Source organism: Hippocampus bargibanti, linkage group LG06 (assembly GCF_051943395.1).
Source record: "Hippocampus bargibanti isolate YZ-2025 linkage group LG06, ASM5194339v1, whole genome shotgun sequence".
Lineage (NCBI taxonomy): Eukaryota > Metazoa > Chordata > Actinopteri > Syngnathiformes > Syngnathidae > Hippocampus > Hippocampus bargibanti.
This window is the reverse complement of record NC_142739.1, coordinates 24,217,303-24,234,582: the sequence shown is the minus strand read 5'-3', so window position 1 is coordinate 24,234,582 and position 17,280 is coordinate 24,217,303. Positions and strand designations below refer to the sequence as shown.

Here is a 17,280-nt window from a genome sequence, read left to right as displayed (position 1 = left end):
CCGACCGTACACAGCAATTAAAAAATACGATTACTTTTGCTGGTTTGCCGAGACAATAGTAGTGATGGGCGGCAGCATTTTCATTGTCTATCAGCAGTGTTTGAAATAATGTCTGCCCGGAGGCCCAGGGCGTACAACTTTTACGTCGGGCGTACAACTTTCAAAATGTCTCTGCCCGGGTGGCCGACAACTTCTTCAAGAATTTTTTTTTTTTTTTTTAAACCAAACATTTGTTTTATTCAATAAAGCAAAAGCTCCACACAAACCGCTACAAGCCACGTGGACTGCCCTTTCTAAGTGGCTTTCAAAACTCTGAAGTACACTTTACAGTCACGGTTTAGTCCGAAGCACGAAATAGGCTTCTGATTGCCATGAACGTTCGTTTGGCAATTTGCAAACTCGGCACTGCAGGCAATCAGAAGCCTGTTTCGTGCTTCGGACTGTACCGTGACTGTAAAGTGTACTTCAGAGTTTTGAAAGGCGCTTAGAAAGAGCAGTCCACATGGCTTTTAGCAGACAACGCAACCCAAACATTGCATTGTGCACCATGACAACAACTGGAGCAAAATCTTCAGCAAGGGATATTTACCATAAATTAAGCAAGGGAGTGTTTGTGGTAGATGCTTCCTTAATTAAAAAAAATCCTCTGTACTTCGCAACAATGTTTTTTTTTTTTTTTGCGGATTAGTCATCATATTGTGTTTCAAGTTGTGAAAAATGGGTCAGGCAACTTTATGGCCGGGCAGGCAACTTGTCAGAGTTGTTTGCCCTGGTGTCCGCTAACTTTTTATCATGAGTTTCAGACACTGCTATCAGCATTTGAAACGAACTGGATTTGAGCCAAAATTGTGTTTGTAAAATCGGTTCACAATTTTAGTTTTTTTCCCGTATAAAAGTTGTAGTACACCGTACATTATTTGAAATGACAAATTAAACGTATAAAATATGGGAAAAACGCATCAAAAATTTATGTGTAAAGTTCTTTCCATCCACCCCACTCCATCCGTTTTCAGATTGTATTTGAAAAGAAAGGAAAAAGGAACAAAACACACAAATGTTACATTATTTCCGGGCGTTAGCTTTGTTGTGAAGGGCATGACAACTTACTTCCGTTAACATTACCAGTCTGCGACGATTGCCGCATTTTGGAAAAAGTCCCGGCCGGCGCTCCAGCTGTTCGCGCCGCTGCGCTCCGGCCGTCAGCCCGCTGCGCTTTCCAAAGCAGCAGCGACCATGACAGGCATCGCCGCTGCTTCTTTCTTCTCCAACGCTTGCAGGTTTGGCAGCTGCGGACTCCATTTCGATTCCCTAGCGGAGCTTATCGTGCACATCGAGGATAACCACATCGGTAAGAGAGCCCGACGGCCGAGCTTCACGATTAGCATTAGCGGCTAGGCTAACAAATTAGCCCGTGGCTTCCTGCTCCTTGACAACCCTGTTGCTAGGTGTGGCGGGAGTCGCTCTTCTGTACTTCCTGTCCATGGCACCGCGACGTAAACACAGCGGTTACCCGCATGGGAACATGTGGCTACATGTCAAAAACTTTTTTTAGACTGCAATAGGAAGAAGAGTTGTTGACATTTTGTATTCGCGTTTGTGCGACATCTATTGCAAGGCGAGGCCCCGCGCACCAAACTACCGGAAGTTAGGTTGCTTTGCAGAACACATCGACCTCAAACTACTTTAAAACTTGTGAATTGCATTTAAAAGTATCCTTTAACGTGGCACGGACACATTTAGCTTGATTTTTGTTGTTAACGTGTTGCGATGAAAGGTGAAACATTCCGAGAAGCTGTTTTTTTGTGTATGTATACAGACAAGAGATCCTGTCCACTCATGTAGTATAGTATTAATTAATTAAAGTACAGTAAGTATTCTCTCATAAGCGATCGCGTGTGTGCAACCAAAATGTTCCTAATAACAGAATTTCCTTATGTAGGAATTTACAATAGTGCGTGTGCTATATGAACATGTAAATAAAGGCATAATAATAATAATAAATGTTATTTCTAAGCGCCTTTCAACGCTCAAGGACACTTACGGTGTTATGCATGTTCTGTATAAACATATGACTATGACATATATAATGTTATCAAATATGTAACAAAACAAGTCATAAGATAGCAACATATATTGTGCTTAAACATAACAATACACGACATCTTGAAAAAATAGAACACAATATGAAAGCAGTTTATTTATTTTTTTAATATGAGTCAATTTTGAATTGTTTTGTTGCTTGGGTTTTTTTTCTTAATCAATATGTTCCGGCTATTGGATTTTTTGTTGTAGGGAATTGGTCTTTGCGATAATTTAGTGGTAAAAATAAATAATACATATTTTTTTCCGGATTAAGTAATTTCCATTTGACAGAATTCCTTATGAGAGAATAATTATTGTATGTTGAATTACAGTAAAGTCTCGTTATATCGATATTCAAGGGAGTCCGAAAAAATATCGATATAACCGGGACTATCGATATATCCGACCCTGTTTGCATGTAATTTTCTCCGTGCGTGCATAGAAATAGTATCGATATAACCGGGACTATCGATATATCCGATATCGATATAACGAGACTTTACTGTATATTCAACTGTATGTAGCACCAATTCAAAAGCATGGTGGAATAGTGGTTAAACACACCATTCTGAGTTTGTGTGTGGCACAGATTCGAATCTATCTCATCCAAATGTCTGTTCTGGTTTGTTTATTTGTTAAACACTGACATCTTCATCTGCTGTGGATTTCTATATCTAGTTTTTAAAACATTCATATCAGGCAAATGTCAAACCTGGCAAACTTGTTGCTTCATATGCAACAGCTCCGATTATCATCATGAAATGGCACATCCTTTTTCTTTCTTTCTAACAGGACGTTGTCATTCAATTTCAGGTCATTTTGTGATTACGGATTTATTCAGTAGATGGATAACTGTTTGTTTTTGTTGTTCACTTGTGTGTTTCAGTTCCTATTAGTTTTCACCTTTAACGTATACACTCACTGTAGAAGTGAAGTACAGTGCTACCTCGGTTTACGAACCCCTTGGCTTACGAACTTTTTGGTTTACAAACGTTAAAATTTATGAACATTTTACCTTGGCATACGAACTATTTTTCAGGATACACACGGAGCTGCCACAATGAGTGATGTGTTGTTCGCGAACGAGCCCATTCTCCTAACAACAAAATGGCAGCTGACTGTTTTTGTCCTCCATTCCCCACCCCCAGGCTTCGGTTAAAGCCATGTGATTGGTCAAGAACGCAGCAGTGAGGGGAGGTGGTTTAAACATTAAAGAGACAGGAAGACGACAGTGAGAGTTTCAACTTTGATAGTTCAAAGGCAGAGTGTAGACTGCAAGGTTAAAATATGCCATCAATCAGGCTCCACAAACAACCCGCACAAGCCATCTGTACGCTTGATGCAAAAAGCTATCAACCCAGCTAAACAGAACACAATTGATGAGGAACTAGATAAAATTATCGCAGAGAAAGCACCGACAAGGGATCATTCCTCAAGATGGTAAAAGAAGGTTACGTTCCTCATCAAGTGTTTAATGCTGATGAAACCGGCCCCTCCATTCCAATGACCATCACAAAGGTAAATAAAACCACTTTATTATACAGTCCAGTTTATTTCTTTAATTATAATACCATAGCACATTTATTATACATAAAATAAGGTATATTTTGTGTAGCTTTAAGGCTGAGAAAATAAGAAAGTAGAAAATTTTGTTTTTGTGGGGACCTGGGAACGGATTATTCTCATTTTAATGGTTTCCTATGGGAAATTAATTTTTGGGATACACACTTTTCGCCTTACACACTCTGTCTGGGAACCAATTAAATTCGTAATCCAAGGTATCACTGTAATCCTAAAACTAAATTCCCTCGCAGACTCTTTAGTTTGATAAATTTGTGCATCTGTTCCATTTGTCTCATATTTTAGTCTCATTATTGAAGCTGATGGGGTGCAGCTGCATCTGTTGTTGTTTTTTTGTTGCTTGAATGGCTTTAATATTTTCTCCCCTCTCATTGTGTGCAGTGCATGTGTCGAAGGTGTTAGTCATAGAAGGGGAAAAAAGTCTCCGAAAATGACTTATTGAGGAGTAATGAGGCAATTAGTGTACTCGGTGTGGAAAAACTTTATACCCCCCAATCCCGCAGCCCAACCCCATCATATGCCCACTGGAAGAAGTGCGAAATCTTGCATACTGTGCCAAATGCCTGTAAAGTATAATTACAGACCGAGTGCCTGATTTGGCCACTCTTCCTCCTCATCTGGCGGCCTGCTGCATGAAGCACATTCTCCTTTATAATTAGGCGCCTGGCGAACAAGCAACAACATTCTCCATGCATCCAGAGCAACAGGCTGGCAGACAATAGATGGCGCTACCAGGCTGTGGTTGCTGCAAAAGTGGAGCAATATTCATATCTGGTATATGTAGTTATTCAGTTTCCCTATGTTGCCATGGACGGCAGTCCGAAGACTTTTGTCGTCGTATCCTCCTGAAGAGGATTGTGGCCTGACTGAAATGGAAAATTATGATACCACTCGGTTCGGGTTTATGAATATAGCGTCAAATAATAACAGAAGTTGTTTCAGATTGAAGTTTTTGGTACTATAACAATTAAAGAATATATCAATCAGAGCTTTGAAAATGGTTTCTTCTTGTTTTTCAAAAATATTGAAAAATGACTTACGATGTGGCCAGTGACATTATTGTATTATTGTGAAAGAAACAATGATAAAAAAAAAATCATTTATCCCTTATTTAAAAACTCCCTTAAAATTAAACGGAATATTGTACAGTACTTCACAGATATACGTAAATCACTACTGTAGAATACACTCTAGCGAGTGCAAAAAGGGAAAATCATAGCTTACTCTTGGCTTCCATTTTTGTGAACATGTTCATTCACAACGAAAGTTTAGATACTAACCAAGACCGGAACAAAAGCAACTTCCAAGCAAAAAAATCAGCGTGAAGCCTTAATCACGTTATTGAAGTTGAAAAATCTCCTGAGAGGTCTGGTGGTTATGTGTGCCAGGAAAAAAAATAAACACACTAAAATGTTTGTTTTGTTCCTAAGAAACCAGGCTCCAGTCGACACAATGAGTTATTTTAGGCGTGTGTGTTCTGTGAGAGAGACTGTGTGTGTGACTGTGAGAGAGTGTGTGTGAGTGTGTGTGAGAGAGCATTTGAGTGTGTGAGAGAGAGTGTAAGAGAGAAAGAGTGAATATGTGTGAGATAGTGAGAGTGAATGTGTGAGAGTGTGTGAGAGTGTGTGTGAGTGTGTTTGTGCGTCTGAGAGAGAGAGAGTGTGCATGTGTGTGCACATGATTGCGTGTGTTGTGTGTTTGTGTATGTGAGAGAGAGAGAGTGCATGTGTGTGAGAGAGAGAGAGCTAGTGAGAGAGAATGTGATTGAGAGAGTGTGTGTGAGAGAGAATGTGAGTGTGTGTGTGTGAGAGATGTGTGTGAGAGAGAGAGAGTGTGTGTGTAAGCGAGTGTGTGTGAGAGAGTGCATGTGTCTGTGTGCGTATGTGTGTGTCTGTGGGTGTGTGTGAGAGTGTGTATGTGCACATGATTGCGTGTTTTGTGTGTGTGTGAGAGAGTGTGTGTGTGAGAGAGTGTGCGTGTGCACATGATTTTGTGTGTGTGTGTCTGTGGGTGTGTGTGAGAGTGTGTATGTGCACATGATTGCGTTTGTGTGTGTGTGAGAGAGAGTGTGTGCACATGATTTGTGTGTGTGTGTGTGTGTGTGTGTGTGTGTGTGTGTGTGTGTGTGTGTGTGTGTGCGCGTTGGTCGGCGTCATGGTGGCCTGCAGTGTCCAAAGTTAGCTAACAATTAGTCTGCTTGTTGCAAAACCTCACTGGAGGCTCATTTAGAAAATGGTAGCTGGGCAACCCCCTCCCTACGCACTCCCAGAAAAAAAAACTGCACGGAAGTCATAAATTTGAAAAAGCACTAACTAGTTCCCCTGATCTGTGCACCTGGTTGGCCTAATTAGATTTCCTTGTCCCAGACACCGCTGCTCCTGTTCCTGTTCCTGTGCCATGGCTGTCGTGCCCACCAAAACGTAGCTCATATTGATAACGTTCACGTATCAACAACTGTGTGTGGCTAGCACAAATGTTTGCTAGTTGTGAAAGATTTATTTGAAGTTGTTAAAAATCTGATTGATCTCATCCCAATGTTCCACAGCATATAGCTAGATTTTACGTTTTAAGACTTGCGCTGAATATTCAGGAGGTCTTGTTTTCGAGTTGATGACGATCCCCTAAGTGACGTCATGGAGGGAACGCCCCTAACCGAGAAAGCGACACACAATGCATTTTGGGTACTTTTTTTCATCTGAAAACATCGTGTTGGTGGCGAAATTAGAAGGAAAAACTACATAAATCACGCGATGGTGAATCGTTGTGTGTCACAACCAATTGCGTTAACAGGCATAAAGTAGGTGTAAGCTTACACAAATTCCCAGCAGACAAATCAGCCCATTGTGTGCCATCTTGTGCATTTTCTGGGCGTTACATTGTAGTCCAGACGCCTCAAATGATCCGGAAGGACTTCTTTAATTGATTGCAAACATTTGTGCTTTCCTCTTCAGAACTATTTCAATCATATTCATCACTTGATGAGTAACAAGAAAGCATCTTCTCCGAATCTGAACTCCCTGAAGCCATTGTTTTGATTCTGGAGCAAGGCAGTTTGTGAAGGAGTATCCTGGTGTGACGTCACGAAGAAGGGGGCGGGACTTTCTGAATCTGCCCAGTTCCGAGCTCATTTCGTGGCAGTTTTGGGACACTTTAACTAATTTTTATTGGCATTTTGCATTTGATTAAAAATATCAGCCTGTGTATTTTAGATGCTATGAAACGTTTTTCTGATGTCAGTTAGGAAACAAGAAAATAGTGTCGGTTGTCTTTTAAGCCAATTTGAATGCTATTGCTAGCTCAGCCGCTAGCATGTAAATAAACAATCCCGTGTGTAGGTGTACCATGTACTTGTGAAACTACTGTACGAGTCATTCTTCGAGTTAGCAAAGTTGCTTGAAAGTTACTAGTCATAGCTGCTACATGCTCGGCGTAGCTAGAAAAAGTGGCTAACAACAATAGTGCTCCTACTGTAAATTTCATTTGAACCTCTTTCTGTGTTTTGAGTCTGTCAACGGAGAGCTTACACATGGAGCTCAATGACTCTGTTTCATTTCCTTTTTGAGGCCACATCATAATGAATCGCCTGTGCCACCGTTCATTCCACCGAGTGACACCCGCTGATCACAACAGCCGTAAATATGTCGTCGTACGCCCCTCCCCCTCGCCCCATGGTGAATTTGGCCTTGAAGGTGGATTGGGAGAGCCGGGCAACTTTCGAAATGGCGTGAGTGTCAGACAGTGAGGGGAGGGCGAACGGATCACAGAGGGTGTTGTTAGCCGTTAGCAGGCGACACTTCCTCCATTGCTTTTAGGAAGGTTTGTTGATCACAACTTGGGTTTCTTGTTGTATGCTGTCATCGAGGTGTCAATGAGAGCCTTTTACGACTATAAAGTAAAAATGGGCATATGAAAGCATTTCCTTCATCAATAAGATTTTTTTGAACTGGTATATTTCTGATCGTCCTCTTTATTTATTTATATTTTTTGATCCTATTGGCTTATTGAAAAGATTCATGACGCGGGTGTCATCGAATATTGTTCAACTTCCATTGAGATTTCTTTAGACCACACACACATGACAATCCTGCATTGCAATTGTGCCAATGAATGAATTGTAAATTTCTCCACTGCGAGACTAATAAAGGCAAATCCAATCCAATCCAATCCAATCCAATGCAAAGGTAGATTTTTTTCATATCATTTCCAGCATTTTAACTCATCACTGCCAGACGATGTGCAAAAATGTGTCCACTCCAGTGCCAGGGTTTTTGTCATTTTCACTCAAATTGCAGGACCCACAGAATATTGAGTTTTAGGATTACATAGACATTCAATTCAGCGTTAGAAACCTTAGACTCTCTTCTTTCATCAGAAAAAATGATTGATTCCTAAGTTATATGAGTGTGTAGTTATGTGAGCTTGAAATGAGGGTGGCTGTCCAAAATATAATGCAATAAAGGTAACATCCGACTTATGACCGACTTGACTTACGACCACCCGTACTTACGACCTTCAGACCCTATTTCTACAATTTTAATTCTACGCCTGGCACCACAACGCCCTCGCAGGCCGGCAACGCATGCGACAATTTTGGTGCTTACGACAATTTTGGCAAGCCAGCCAGCATCTCACTCTCACACAGCAATCGACCGTGTGATGGCACCAGAGCGGGGAGTTTGCCAGTCATTTAGCCTACCCGTCTCTATTCAACATTTTGAATGTATTTCGACTTACGGCCGTTTGGTCGGAACGGAACTCGGTTGTAAGTCGGATGGTACCTGTACATACATATTGGTTTATATAGCGCTTTAACAACAGCGGAAGCTGGAACAAAGCGCTAACATGGGAAAAAGGCAAATGCTGCCCCCTCTTGGAAGGTAAAAAAAACATTGCCAGAGGTCTGACCAGCGCTTTATCGGCAATGCAAGAAAAAACAAAAATAGAACAAATTCAGGAATGGCGCTCCAGTTTATATTTTCAATTCCCAAATAAATTCGAGAATGGCAGTGAATGAGTTCAAAACCCACCAAACATTTCACTTTTTAGAAAGGCTTCTATAACCAGTTATGAACAAAACCCCTCCTTTCTTCACCTCCCAATTTTTGCCCACCGAAGTAGACCACCAATGTAGTTTGTTTAAAGGGGTTCCTATCTCTACTTGAGGCGCCTTCCTCCTGGTCCCCCGCCCCCTTGGTCCTGCTGTTGGGGGCCCCAAAAGAAGAAGAGAGCCTGTAAGGAATTGCCCCCCGGAGACCATCCATCTCCATAGTCTCCACCGTGAGGTGTGTGTGATTTACAACGTGTGGGAACAGATTGATGCGCTGCCATTGCACTCACGGAGGCTCATTAGTGAACCTGTGCTTGGTTCCCGCATACCAACGTACGACATTCACAACAACGTGGACTCTGGGAACCGCCGCGTTTGGCCGTCGTCAGCATCTTTGACTACGTTGTTTCCGTGACTTTGAATGAAAGGGCGGAGAGTGGCGGTGCTGTCCCGCTCACCACAGCCACTGCTAATGAAACACTTGCTGACGTTATGGAGTGGCGTTGAGTGTCAAGACGTTGAGCTGCTTGCTTTCAGAATCCGCTACCTTGCGGTATCATAAAACGTTATGTTGTTAGTCAAGCAGGCAGACTTTGGGGCAATTACCGCAGAATGTTCTGTGTCTTTGGAAACCTTAATTATATGGAGAAACAACACTTGCGCGTACTCCAGACCCTTCATTGGGTACGTCTGCAGAGCATAAAGAGATCTTAGGAAAGAACCATATCACAAATTACGCATTCGACAGAATTCTTTAGAGGAATATATTTCTATTTATGTTTGTTGGTTGGTTGGTTCATTGGTTGGTTGGGTGATTGGTTTGTTGGTCTTTGGTTGGTTCGTTGGTTGGTGGGTTTGTTTGTTGGTTGGTTCATTGGTGTTTGGTTGGTTGGTTCATTCGTTGATTGGTCGGTGTTTGGTTGATTCGTTCGTCCGTTGGTGTTTGGTTGGTTGGTTGGTTCGTTGGTGTTTTGCTGGTTGGTATGTTCATTGGTTCGTTGGTTGGCCGATGTTTGGTTGGTTGGTTCGTTTGTTGGGTGGTTCATTGATGTTTGGGTGGTTGGTTGGTTGGTTGGTTCGTTGGTCTTTGGTTGGTTGATTGATTGGTTGGTTCGTTCATTTGTGTTTGGTTGGTTGGTCGGTGTTTGGTTGGTTGGTTCGTTCATTGTTGTTTGGTTTGTTGGTCGGTTCATTGGTGTTTGGTTGGTCGGTTCATTGGTGTTTGGTTGGTTGGTTCGTTGGTGTTTGGTTGGTTCGTTAGTTCGTTCGTTGGTGTTTAGTTGGTTGGTTGATTCATTCATTCATTCTGACCGCTTTATCCTCACGAGGTTTGGGCGGAGTGCCAGAGCCGTTTCTTTGTGTGTATTCTAAAGACATTTGGGGTTCCATTTTTTTTAAGCAGTGAATGAGTTAAATTCTCTTCAAATGCTTGAGATTTCATAAATGTAGGCATTACCCTTCCTCACAATAACTGCATCAACCTTGCAACTCATTGACGCCCGACTGTTGTATTATTTATTTGAAATGCTTTTACAGCCTCTTTCAGTTCGTGTTTATTTCTGAAGATTTTATGGTAGTTGGATTGTGTTCTGAACAGGTAACTGTATCAGAATACGTTTTCTGAATCACCAATCCAATCTTGATTGTTATATCCTACAGCTCTACACAGTGACTGGCGACCATTCCTGTGTTTAGTCTCACGCCCAAAGTCTGCCAATTTCACCCCCTTCCCAAAAAAAGTGAGTCACCACCATTTGCTGGCAGTTGGATTCGGCCTTATTATGTATTGGTAACATGAACAAAGTTGTACCACAAACTGCTTGAGGCGTGAGTAAACGAGGTGGTGGATGGAAACAAGCCACATGGGGGTAGCAGTCGTTCACAGCTCAAGTCAGAAGTAGGCAGACAGAGGGGGGCTGGGGAGCTCCAGAGCCAGCTCTAGTTTTACGAGTCATCTCTCTTCTCCCACATGGACGCCGCCGCTGTGAGGGATCTTTGAAGTCGGGCCTGCTTCACCTCAGGGTGTGCGCTTTGGCCAATTGTTGTACTGTTTGGCCGTGCTAAATAAGACGGATGCCTGGCTCCCAGCTCAGTGTGTGTTCAGTGTATTCATGAATGAGCAATTCAGGGGGGTTACAGTATGGGCGGCTGTGCTAAGCAGGTTTTTACAAAAGTACAGTGTTGAACACTAGCATGGGGTGGAAAAAGTGAATAGAGGTTACAATGATAGCAACAAAAAAAAGAGGCAAAGCGTGTTTGCATTCAGCTGTTTGTTACTACCACATGAAGTTGACCGTTAAGCTGACACCTAAAGAGATGTATATCTAGCTATCGAGCTAGCTGTATAGCTAACATTCTAACTAGATATCTAGCTGTCCAGCTAGCGGTCTAGCCAGCTGTTTAAAAGTAAAAATAAGAATCTGCATTTTGTTTATCAAAAGAAAGTTGTGATTCAAAATAATCATCCTAGGGTGTCAAAATATTTTTTGGGTCACAGGCCACATTGTAGTTACGGTTTCCTCTTGGGTGGCCATTTTGAATTTGGGGAAGCCATTGAGAATGTTTAATGCTTTCCACATATTGCATATGGAGCGCACAACAAATTAATGAATAACTAGTTTTCAAATGTAAAACAAATAATGGGTGTTATTGAGGTTTACATATGACAATTTGAAATTTTGGTTCGGAATTTAGCAACCATGATGGGATTTCACAAGTTTGATTGGCTTTCGAGGGCCGAATAAAATGATGTGTCGGGCCAGATTTGGCCCCCAGACCTTGACACATTAATGAATAATCATAATAATAATTGCCTCGTTTTTTATAAATTACATAATTTATGTTAGTTATCGGTATGTGGATTTTTTTTCCTTGGGGGGCTTGGAGCAAAAAAATAAATAATGAATGAATAAATAAATAAATAATAAATAAATGGATGAATAGGTGGATAAACAAACAAACAAAAAATAAATAAATAAATAAATAAGTAGATAAATAGATAAATACATGAATAAATAAATGAATAAGTAGATAAATAAAAAAAACAAATAGATAAATACATACATAAATATAGCCCTTGGGGGGCTTGAATCAAAAAATAACTAATGAATAAATAAATAGATAAATAGGTGGATGAACAATTAAAGAAAATAAATACAGACATACATACATAAATAAATAAGTAGATAAATAAATAAACAAATAAATAGATAAATACATAAATAAATACAGCCCTTGGGGGCATTGAAGCAAAAAAATAAATAATGAATAAATAATAAATAAATAGATAAACAGTTGGATAAACAACTAAACAAATAAATAAGTAATAAATAAATAAACGGATAAATAGATACATAAATACAGCCCTTGGGGGTAAATAAATAATAATAGATAAAGAGGTGGATGAATAATTAAATAAACACATGAATACAGAATAAATACATACATAAATACATACATTTTACTTGAGAGTTTTGAAAGGCGCTTAGAAATTAAATGTATTATTATTATTATCATTATTATTATTATTATTTGTTATTTAGTTATTTCAGTTATTTTTACTCTGTTACTTCCGGGTTGCGTGAATGCTGCCGCATGTGGCTGCCGCTGCTCACCCTCAGAAAAAATATCCTGTGACTGTAAAGTGTCCTTGAGAGTTTTGAAAGGCGCTTATGAATGGCATTTTATTATAAATACAGTAAAGTCTCGTTATATCGATATCGGATATATCGATAGTCCCGGTTATATCGATACTATTTCTATGCACGCACGGAGAAAATTACATGCAAACAGGGTCGGATATATCGATAGTCCCGGTTATATCGATATTTTTTCGGACTCCCTTGAATATCGATATAACGAGACTTTACTGTACATAACTAAAGTTCACTACTGGTTGCAACCAGCAGAGGCGCTGTTGATGCATTATGTTGCATTCTGGGAAAATGATGTCAACACAACCTAGCTTGGGAGCCAACATTGTGCCATTGAATGACGAAGGCTGAAGCGAATCTTTTTTTTTTTTTGCCTCCCTCAGACACGGACCCCCGTCTTTTGGAGAAGCAGGAGCAGCAGCAACCCACCTACGTTGCCCTCAGTTACATTAACAGGTAAACAAACACTTCGAACGACATGAGTCCATCACTTCAACAAACGCTGGATGCGCGCCATTGAGGTTTAGCTCTGAAACCTTATTAAAAGCGCCATTACAGATTCGACCGCCATTTCAGACACGACCGCCATTTTAGACGTCATCTGGGGGATCGTTTTTGAGAAGTTGAATCGGAATTCGGTAGCCGGGTTTGTTTTTACAACACCGAGTCAGCTTTGATTTGGTGACTCAGTGGCGCGCATGATGGAGAAAGCTCTGCTGACGCCATTCCAGCCTACGTAAAAGTATGGCGATGTGGTTATCACTTCATTGAATTCCTTTTTCTCAAACGTTCATTTTCAGTCACATGCACCAGTGTTCACTCAACCCGGAATAACTCAAATAGATAGAAAGTTATCTAGCTAGCTCATAGATAACTAACAGATAGCTAGCTAGATAGCTAATAGATTGGATTGGATTGAATTTGCCTTTATTAGTCTCGCAGTGGAGAAATTCATATTTCACAGCAGCAAAGTGATGAAAGGAATGAAAGTAGAAAAACAAAATACATGAGCTGCTAGAAAGGCAGCCACTCTCGCGGCGCCGTCTTGAAGTCAAAAGAACAAAAAAAGCAAAGAAAAAAAGATAGCAAATAAAATAAAAAATAATATATTTTTTCAATAAAAATAATAAAATAAATAAATAATAAAATAAAGTATTATTTTTTTTATTAATATTGTTATATAAACTTGTCTCTTATCTCATTCAGTGCCAGATGATGTATAAAAAAAGCTATTAGCTGTATAGCTAGCTAGCTATCTCAATAGCTATCTATTAGTTAGCTAGCTAACTTTCTATCTATTTGAGTTATTCCGGGTTGAGTGAACACTGGTGCATGTGACTGAAAATGAACATGTTTGAGAAAAAAAAACAAAACCAAATAACAAATAATATGACAACACAAAGACAGAGACTCATTCATTTTTCAGCACTTTCTGTACCCTCTTTGTGACATTTTCATTTTCAGCAGTGGATCAAGGACGTCATGAGGGAATGTGCATGTCTACTACAAGCTAAATGTTGAAATCAAACATGCAGCTGTAGCATCCATCGATGAAAAGAGATTGTCTCACATCTCCTGTCCCACATAAATCCGCTTCAATTCCAAGCTGCGACGTTTTAATATCATGACTCCAGTAATTGTCAATTGCGACATGCAGAAAAGGCAACTGATCTTAGTTTCTGTCAAATTTGAGTGATTGAAATCCAAACAAGTTCTCGTCTGGATTGATGCCTGATTGTTTTCCTGGAGGTTCATGACGGAAGCAGCCAGGCGAGAGCACGAAGCGCTGAAGAAGAAGACGATACAGCCCAAGTTGTCTTTATGTTTAACGGGAAGCCTTTGTCGTGGCGCCGTGGTGGCACCGCCCCGCCACGCCAGCGGTAACCTCACTCCTCCGGTAACCCCGCCCATCACCCCGTCTTCGTCTTTTCGCAGCAGCACGCCCACAGGTAACCTCAAACCTTTCATTGTATCCCGCCTTTAAACTGGCTCACCATCGCCATGACAACAAACTGATAAGGAAACACCTCACAACTCGTCAAATGCACACACGCAGGCAGCGAGTGCGACGAAGAGGAGGTGGATTTCGAGGAGTCAGACAGCGACGAATCGTGGACCACCGAGAGAGCCATCAGCTCCCAAGCCATCCTCAGCTCCATGTGCATGAACGACGGCGACGAAAAACCCTTTGCCTGCCCCATCCCGGGCTGCAAAAAGAGATACAAGGTGAGTGTGTGTGAGAGAGAGTGAGACATAGAGTGTGTGAGAGAGTGTGTAGGAGAGTTTGTGAGAGAGTGTGTGTGAGAGATACAAAGTGTGTGAGAGTGTGTGAGTATATGTGAATGAGAAATTGTGTGAGTGTGCTTGAGATTGTGAGAGAATGACAGAGTGAGAGTTAGTGGTAGAGGTGGGAGAGTGTGTGAGTGAGAGAGACTGAGTGAGAGTGCGTGTGAGTATGTGTGCATGAGAGAGATAGAGATTGGTTGAGCGTGAGACAGTGAGAGCATGAGAGAGTGAGAGTTTGTGGGAGAATGTGTGAGAGAGTGTGTGGTGAGAGAGACAGTGTGAGAGTATGTGTGTATGGGAGAAAGGGAGACAGTGGTTGAGAGTGTGTGGTGAGAGCAACAGTGTGTGAGAGAGAGATTGGTTGAGTGTGTGTGAAAGAATGAGTGATAGTGGTGGGAATAGGCGTGAGAGCGTATGTGTGGATGAGAGAGATTGTGTGAGAGTGTGTGTGAGAGAATGAGGGAGAGTGAGAGTGATGGAGTGTGAGAGAGATAGTAGGTGAGAAACAGTGTGAGGGACACTGTGTGTGAGAGACTATGTGACAGAAAAAGTGTCTCAAGGAGCTCTGGGTTGTACATTTTGGAAGTTGTGATATTACAACAGCAACAGATGCAAGCAGACACACTAGAAACATCATTAATAGCTGGTTCCCTAGCTTGTCTTTTCATTTCAAATTGAACTGATGGCTAGTGCGGGTTATTTATGGAGCCTGATTGATGGGAATTTTAACCTTGCAGTCTATACGACCACCACGACAGGACGCAAGGACAAGTCTGTTTTTATGACAAAAGGATTTAGTGGAACTATTTGATAGCGTAATGACTGAAAGATTGTCGATATAATTCAAGTAGGAACATTTGGAACAACAAGTGAGGGTTTTTTACCTTAATCAGGGAAGTACAAACGATTGCGCCTTAATTGAGGGGAATTTTAACCTTGCAGTCTCACTCTGTCTTTGAACTATCAAAGTTGAAACAAGTCCAAATTTTACTGTTTTCTATCCATTTTGTCACTCTCTCTCTGTCGTCTGCCTGTCTCTTTAATGTTTAAACCACCTCCCCTCACTGCTGCGTTCTTGACCAATCACGTGGCTTTAACCGAAGACGGGGGGGCGGGGAATAGAGGACCAAAAAATGTCGCCAGCCATTTTCTTGTTAGGAGAACGGGCTCGTTCTCGAACGATACATCACTCATTGCGGCGCTCCGTGTGTATCCCGAAAAATAGTTCGTATGCCAAGGTAAAATGTTCATAAATTTACCGTTCGTAAACTGAAAAGTTCGTAAGCCAAGGGGTTCGCAAGCCGAGGTATCACTGTATATGCGGTGGAATCTTTGTAAAATGCGCTCAGTCGAAGTCATTTGAAGTGATTTTACAAATTATGGACACAACTTGTCCGGACGTGTCGGTTGTCCTTTAATTCATAACACAAATTACAAAGTAATCACATGGAGGGAAAAAAAAAAAATTGTTAAATCCAAACATTTTCCTCCCTGGCAGAACGTCAACGGGATCAAATATCACGCCAAAAATGGCCATCGGACGCAGATCCGAGTACGCAAACCCTTCAAGTGCCGCTGCGGCAAAAGCTACAAAACATCTCAAGGTCTCCGGCATCACACCATCAACTTCCACCCGCCCGTCTCCATTGACCTTGTCCATCGCAAGATGCAGCAGTAGCGTCCGTCCCCGTCCCCGTCCCCATCCCCGTCCCGGTGGACCACATCCGCCGTCACCAGCAGAGCTTCTCTTTGCCTCACAATGACACTTGATTATTTTTGTTATTTTTTGCATGCTTTTAAAATGAGATTTTTATACTGAATGTTCAATCGTGTTAGGTCACCATTTTGTAAATTTGCACATTAAAGATCGCAATTTTTTTTTTAACTATGGATTTTTACCGTTCATGTTGTGTAAATAAGACTGAAATAGGATTTTTAACCTTGCAAAATGCCTTTGTCACTCAACAATGTGCCAAATTGGAGGTGGGGGTGGGCACTTATGCACCCTGGTCACAGTATTAGGTACATCCGCACAGTCTACGTTAATAATAATAATAATAATAATAATAATAATACATTTAATTTCTAAGCGCCTTTCAAAACTCTCAAGGACACTTTACAGTCACATGATTTTTTTTGTGCGGGTGAGCAGCGACAGCCATTCGCGCCAGCGTTCACTCTACCCGGAAGTAACACAGCAGCAATGTTATGAAAAGAAGAGGAAGGGAAAGAAAGAAGTAGAAAATCAAAACGGGAGCTGTTTTTTCCGCGGCCCACATTTTAGTGACGGTTTTCTCTCAAGGGGGTCGTTATTAATGAAAATGTTTCATTCTCTTTGTATGTTACATCTAGTGCGCACAACAAATTAACTCAGTCACTGCCAGACGTGCAAAAATGTGTCCATTCCAGTGCCAAGGTTTTTGTCATTGTTATTCAAATTGCAGGACCCACAGAATATTGAGTTTTAGGATTACATAAACATTCAATGCAGCGTAAGAAACCTTAGACTCTCCTTTTTCATCAGAAGAAAAGAGTTAATTCCTAAATTATATAGGTCTGGAGTTATCTGAGCTTGAAATAGGGGTGGCTGTACAAAATACAATGCAATACAGGTAAGAGCCGACCTACGAC

At 41.1% G+C, this 17,280-nt stretch overlaps 1 protein-coding gene across 1 annotated transcript; it reads left to right on the top strand.

Annotated features, from left to right (window-relative positions):
* The first annotated feature begins 973 nt into the window (after positions 1-973).
* Positions 974-16,534, top strand: LOC148896898 (juxtaposed with another zinc finger protein 1-like). Its single transcript, XM_088999534.1, has 5 exons — positions 974-1,348; positions 12,747-12,819; positions 14,113-14,312; positions 14,420-14,589; positions 16,148-16,534. The coding sequence occupies exons 1-5, from the start codon at positions 1,234-1,236 to the stop codon at positions 16,325-16,327; spliced, it is 738 nt and encodes a 245-aa protein (XP_088855660.1). The 5' UTR covers positions 974-1,233; the 3' UTR covers positions 16,328-16,534.
* Positions 16,535-17,280: the final 746 nt, after the last annotated feature.

Bases quoted from the DNA above. Each gene is read 5' to 3' on its own strand.
- LOC148896898 (XM_088999534.1), top strand. From the start codon at position 1,234: ATGACAGGCATCGCCGCTGCTTCTTTCTTCTCCAACGCTTGCAGGTTT. The intron at 14,313-14,419 runs GTAACCTCAAAC...GCACACACGCAG, and splicing joins TCGCAGCAGCACGCCCACAG to GCAGCGAGTGCGACGAAGAG. The intron at 14,590-16,147 runs GTGAGTGTGTGT...CCTCCCTGGCAG, and splicing joins GCTGCAAAAAGAGATACAAG to AACGTCAACGGGATCAAATA.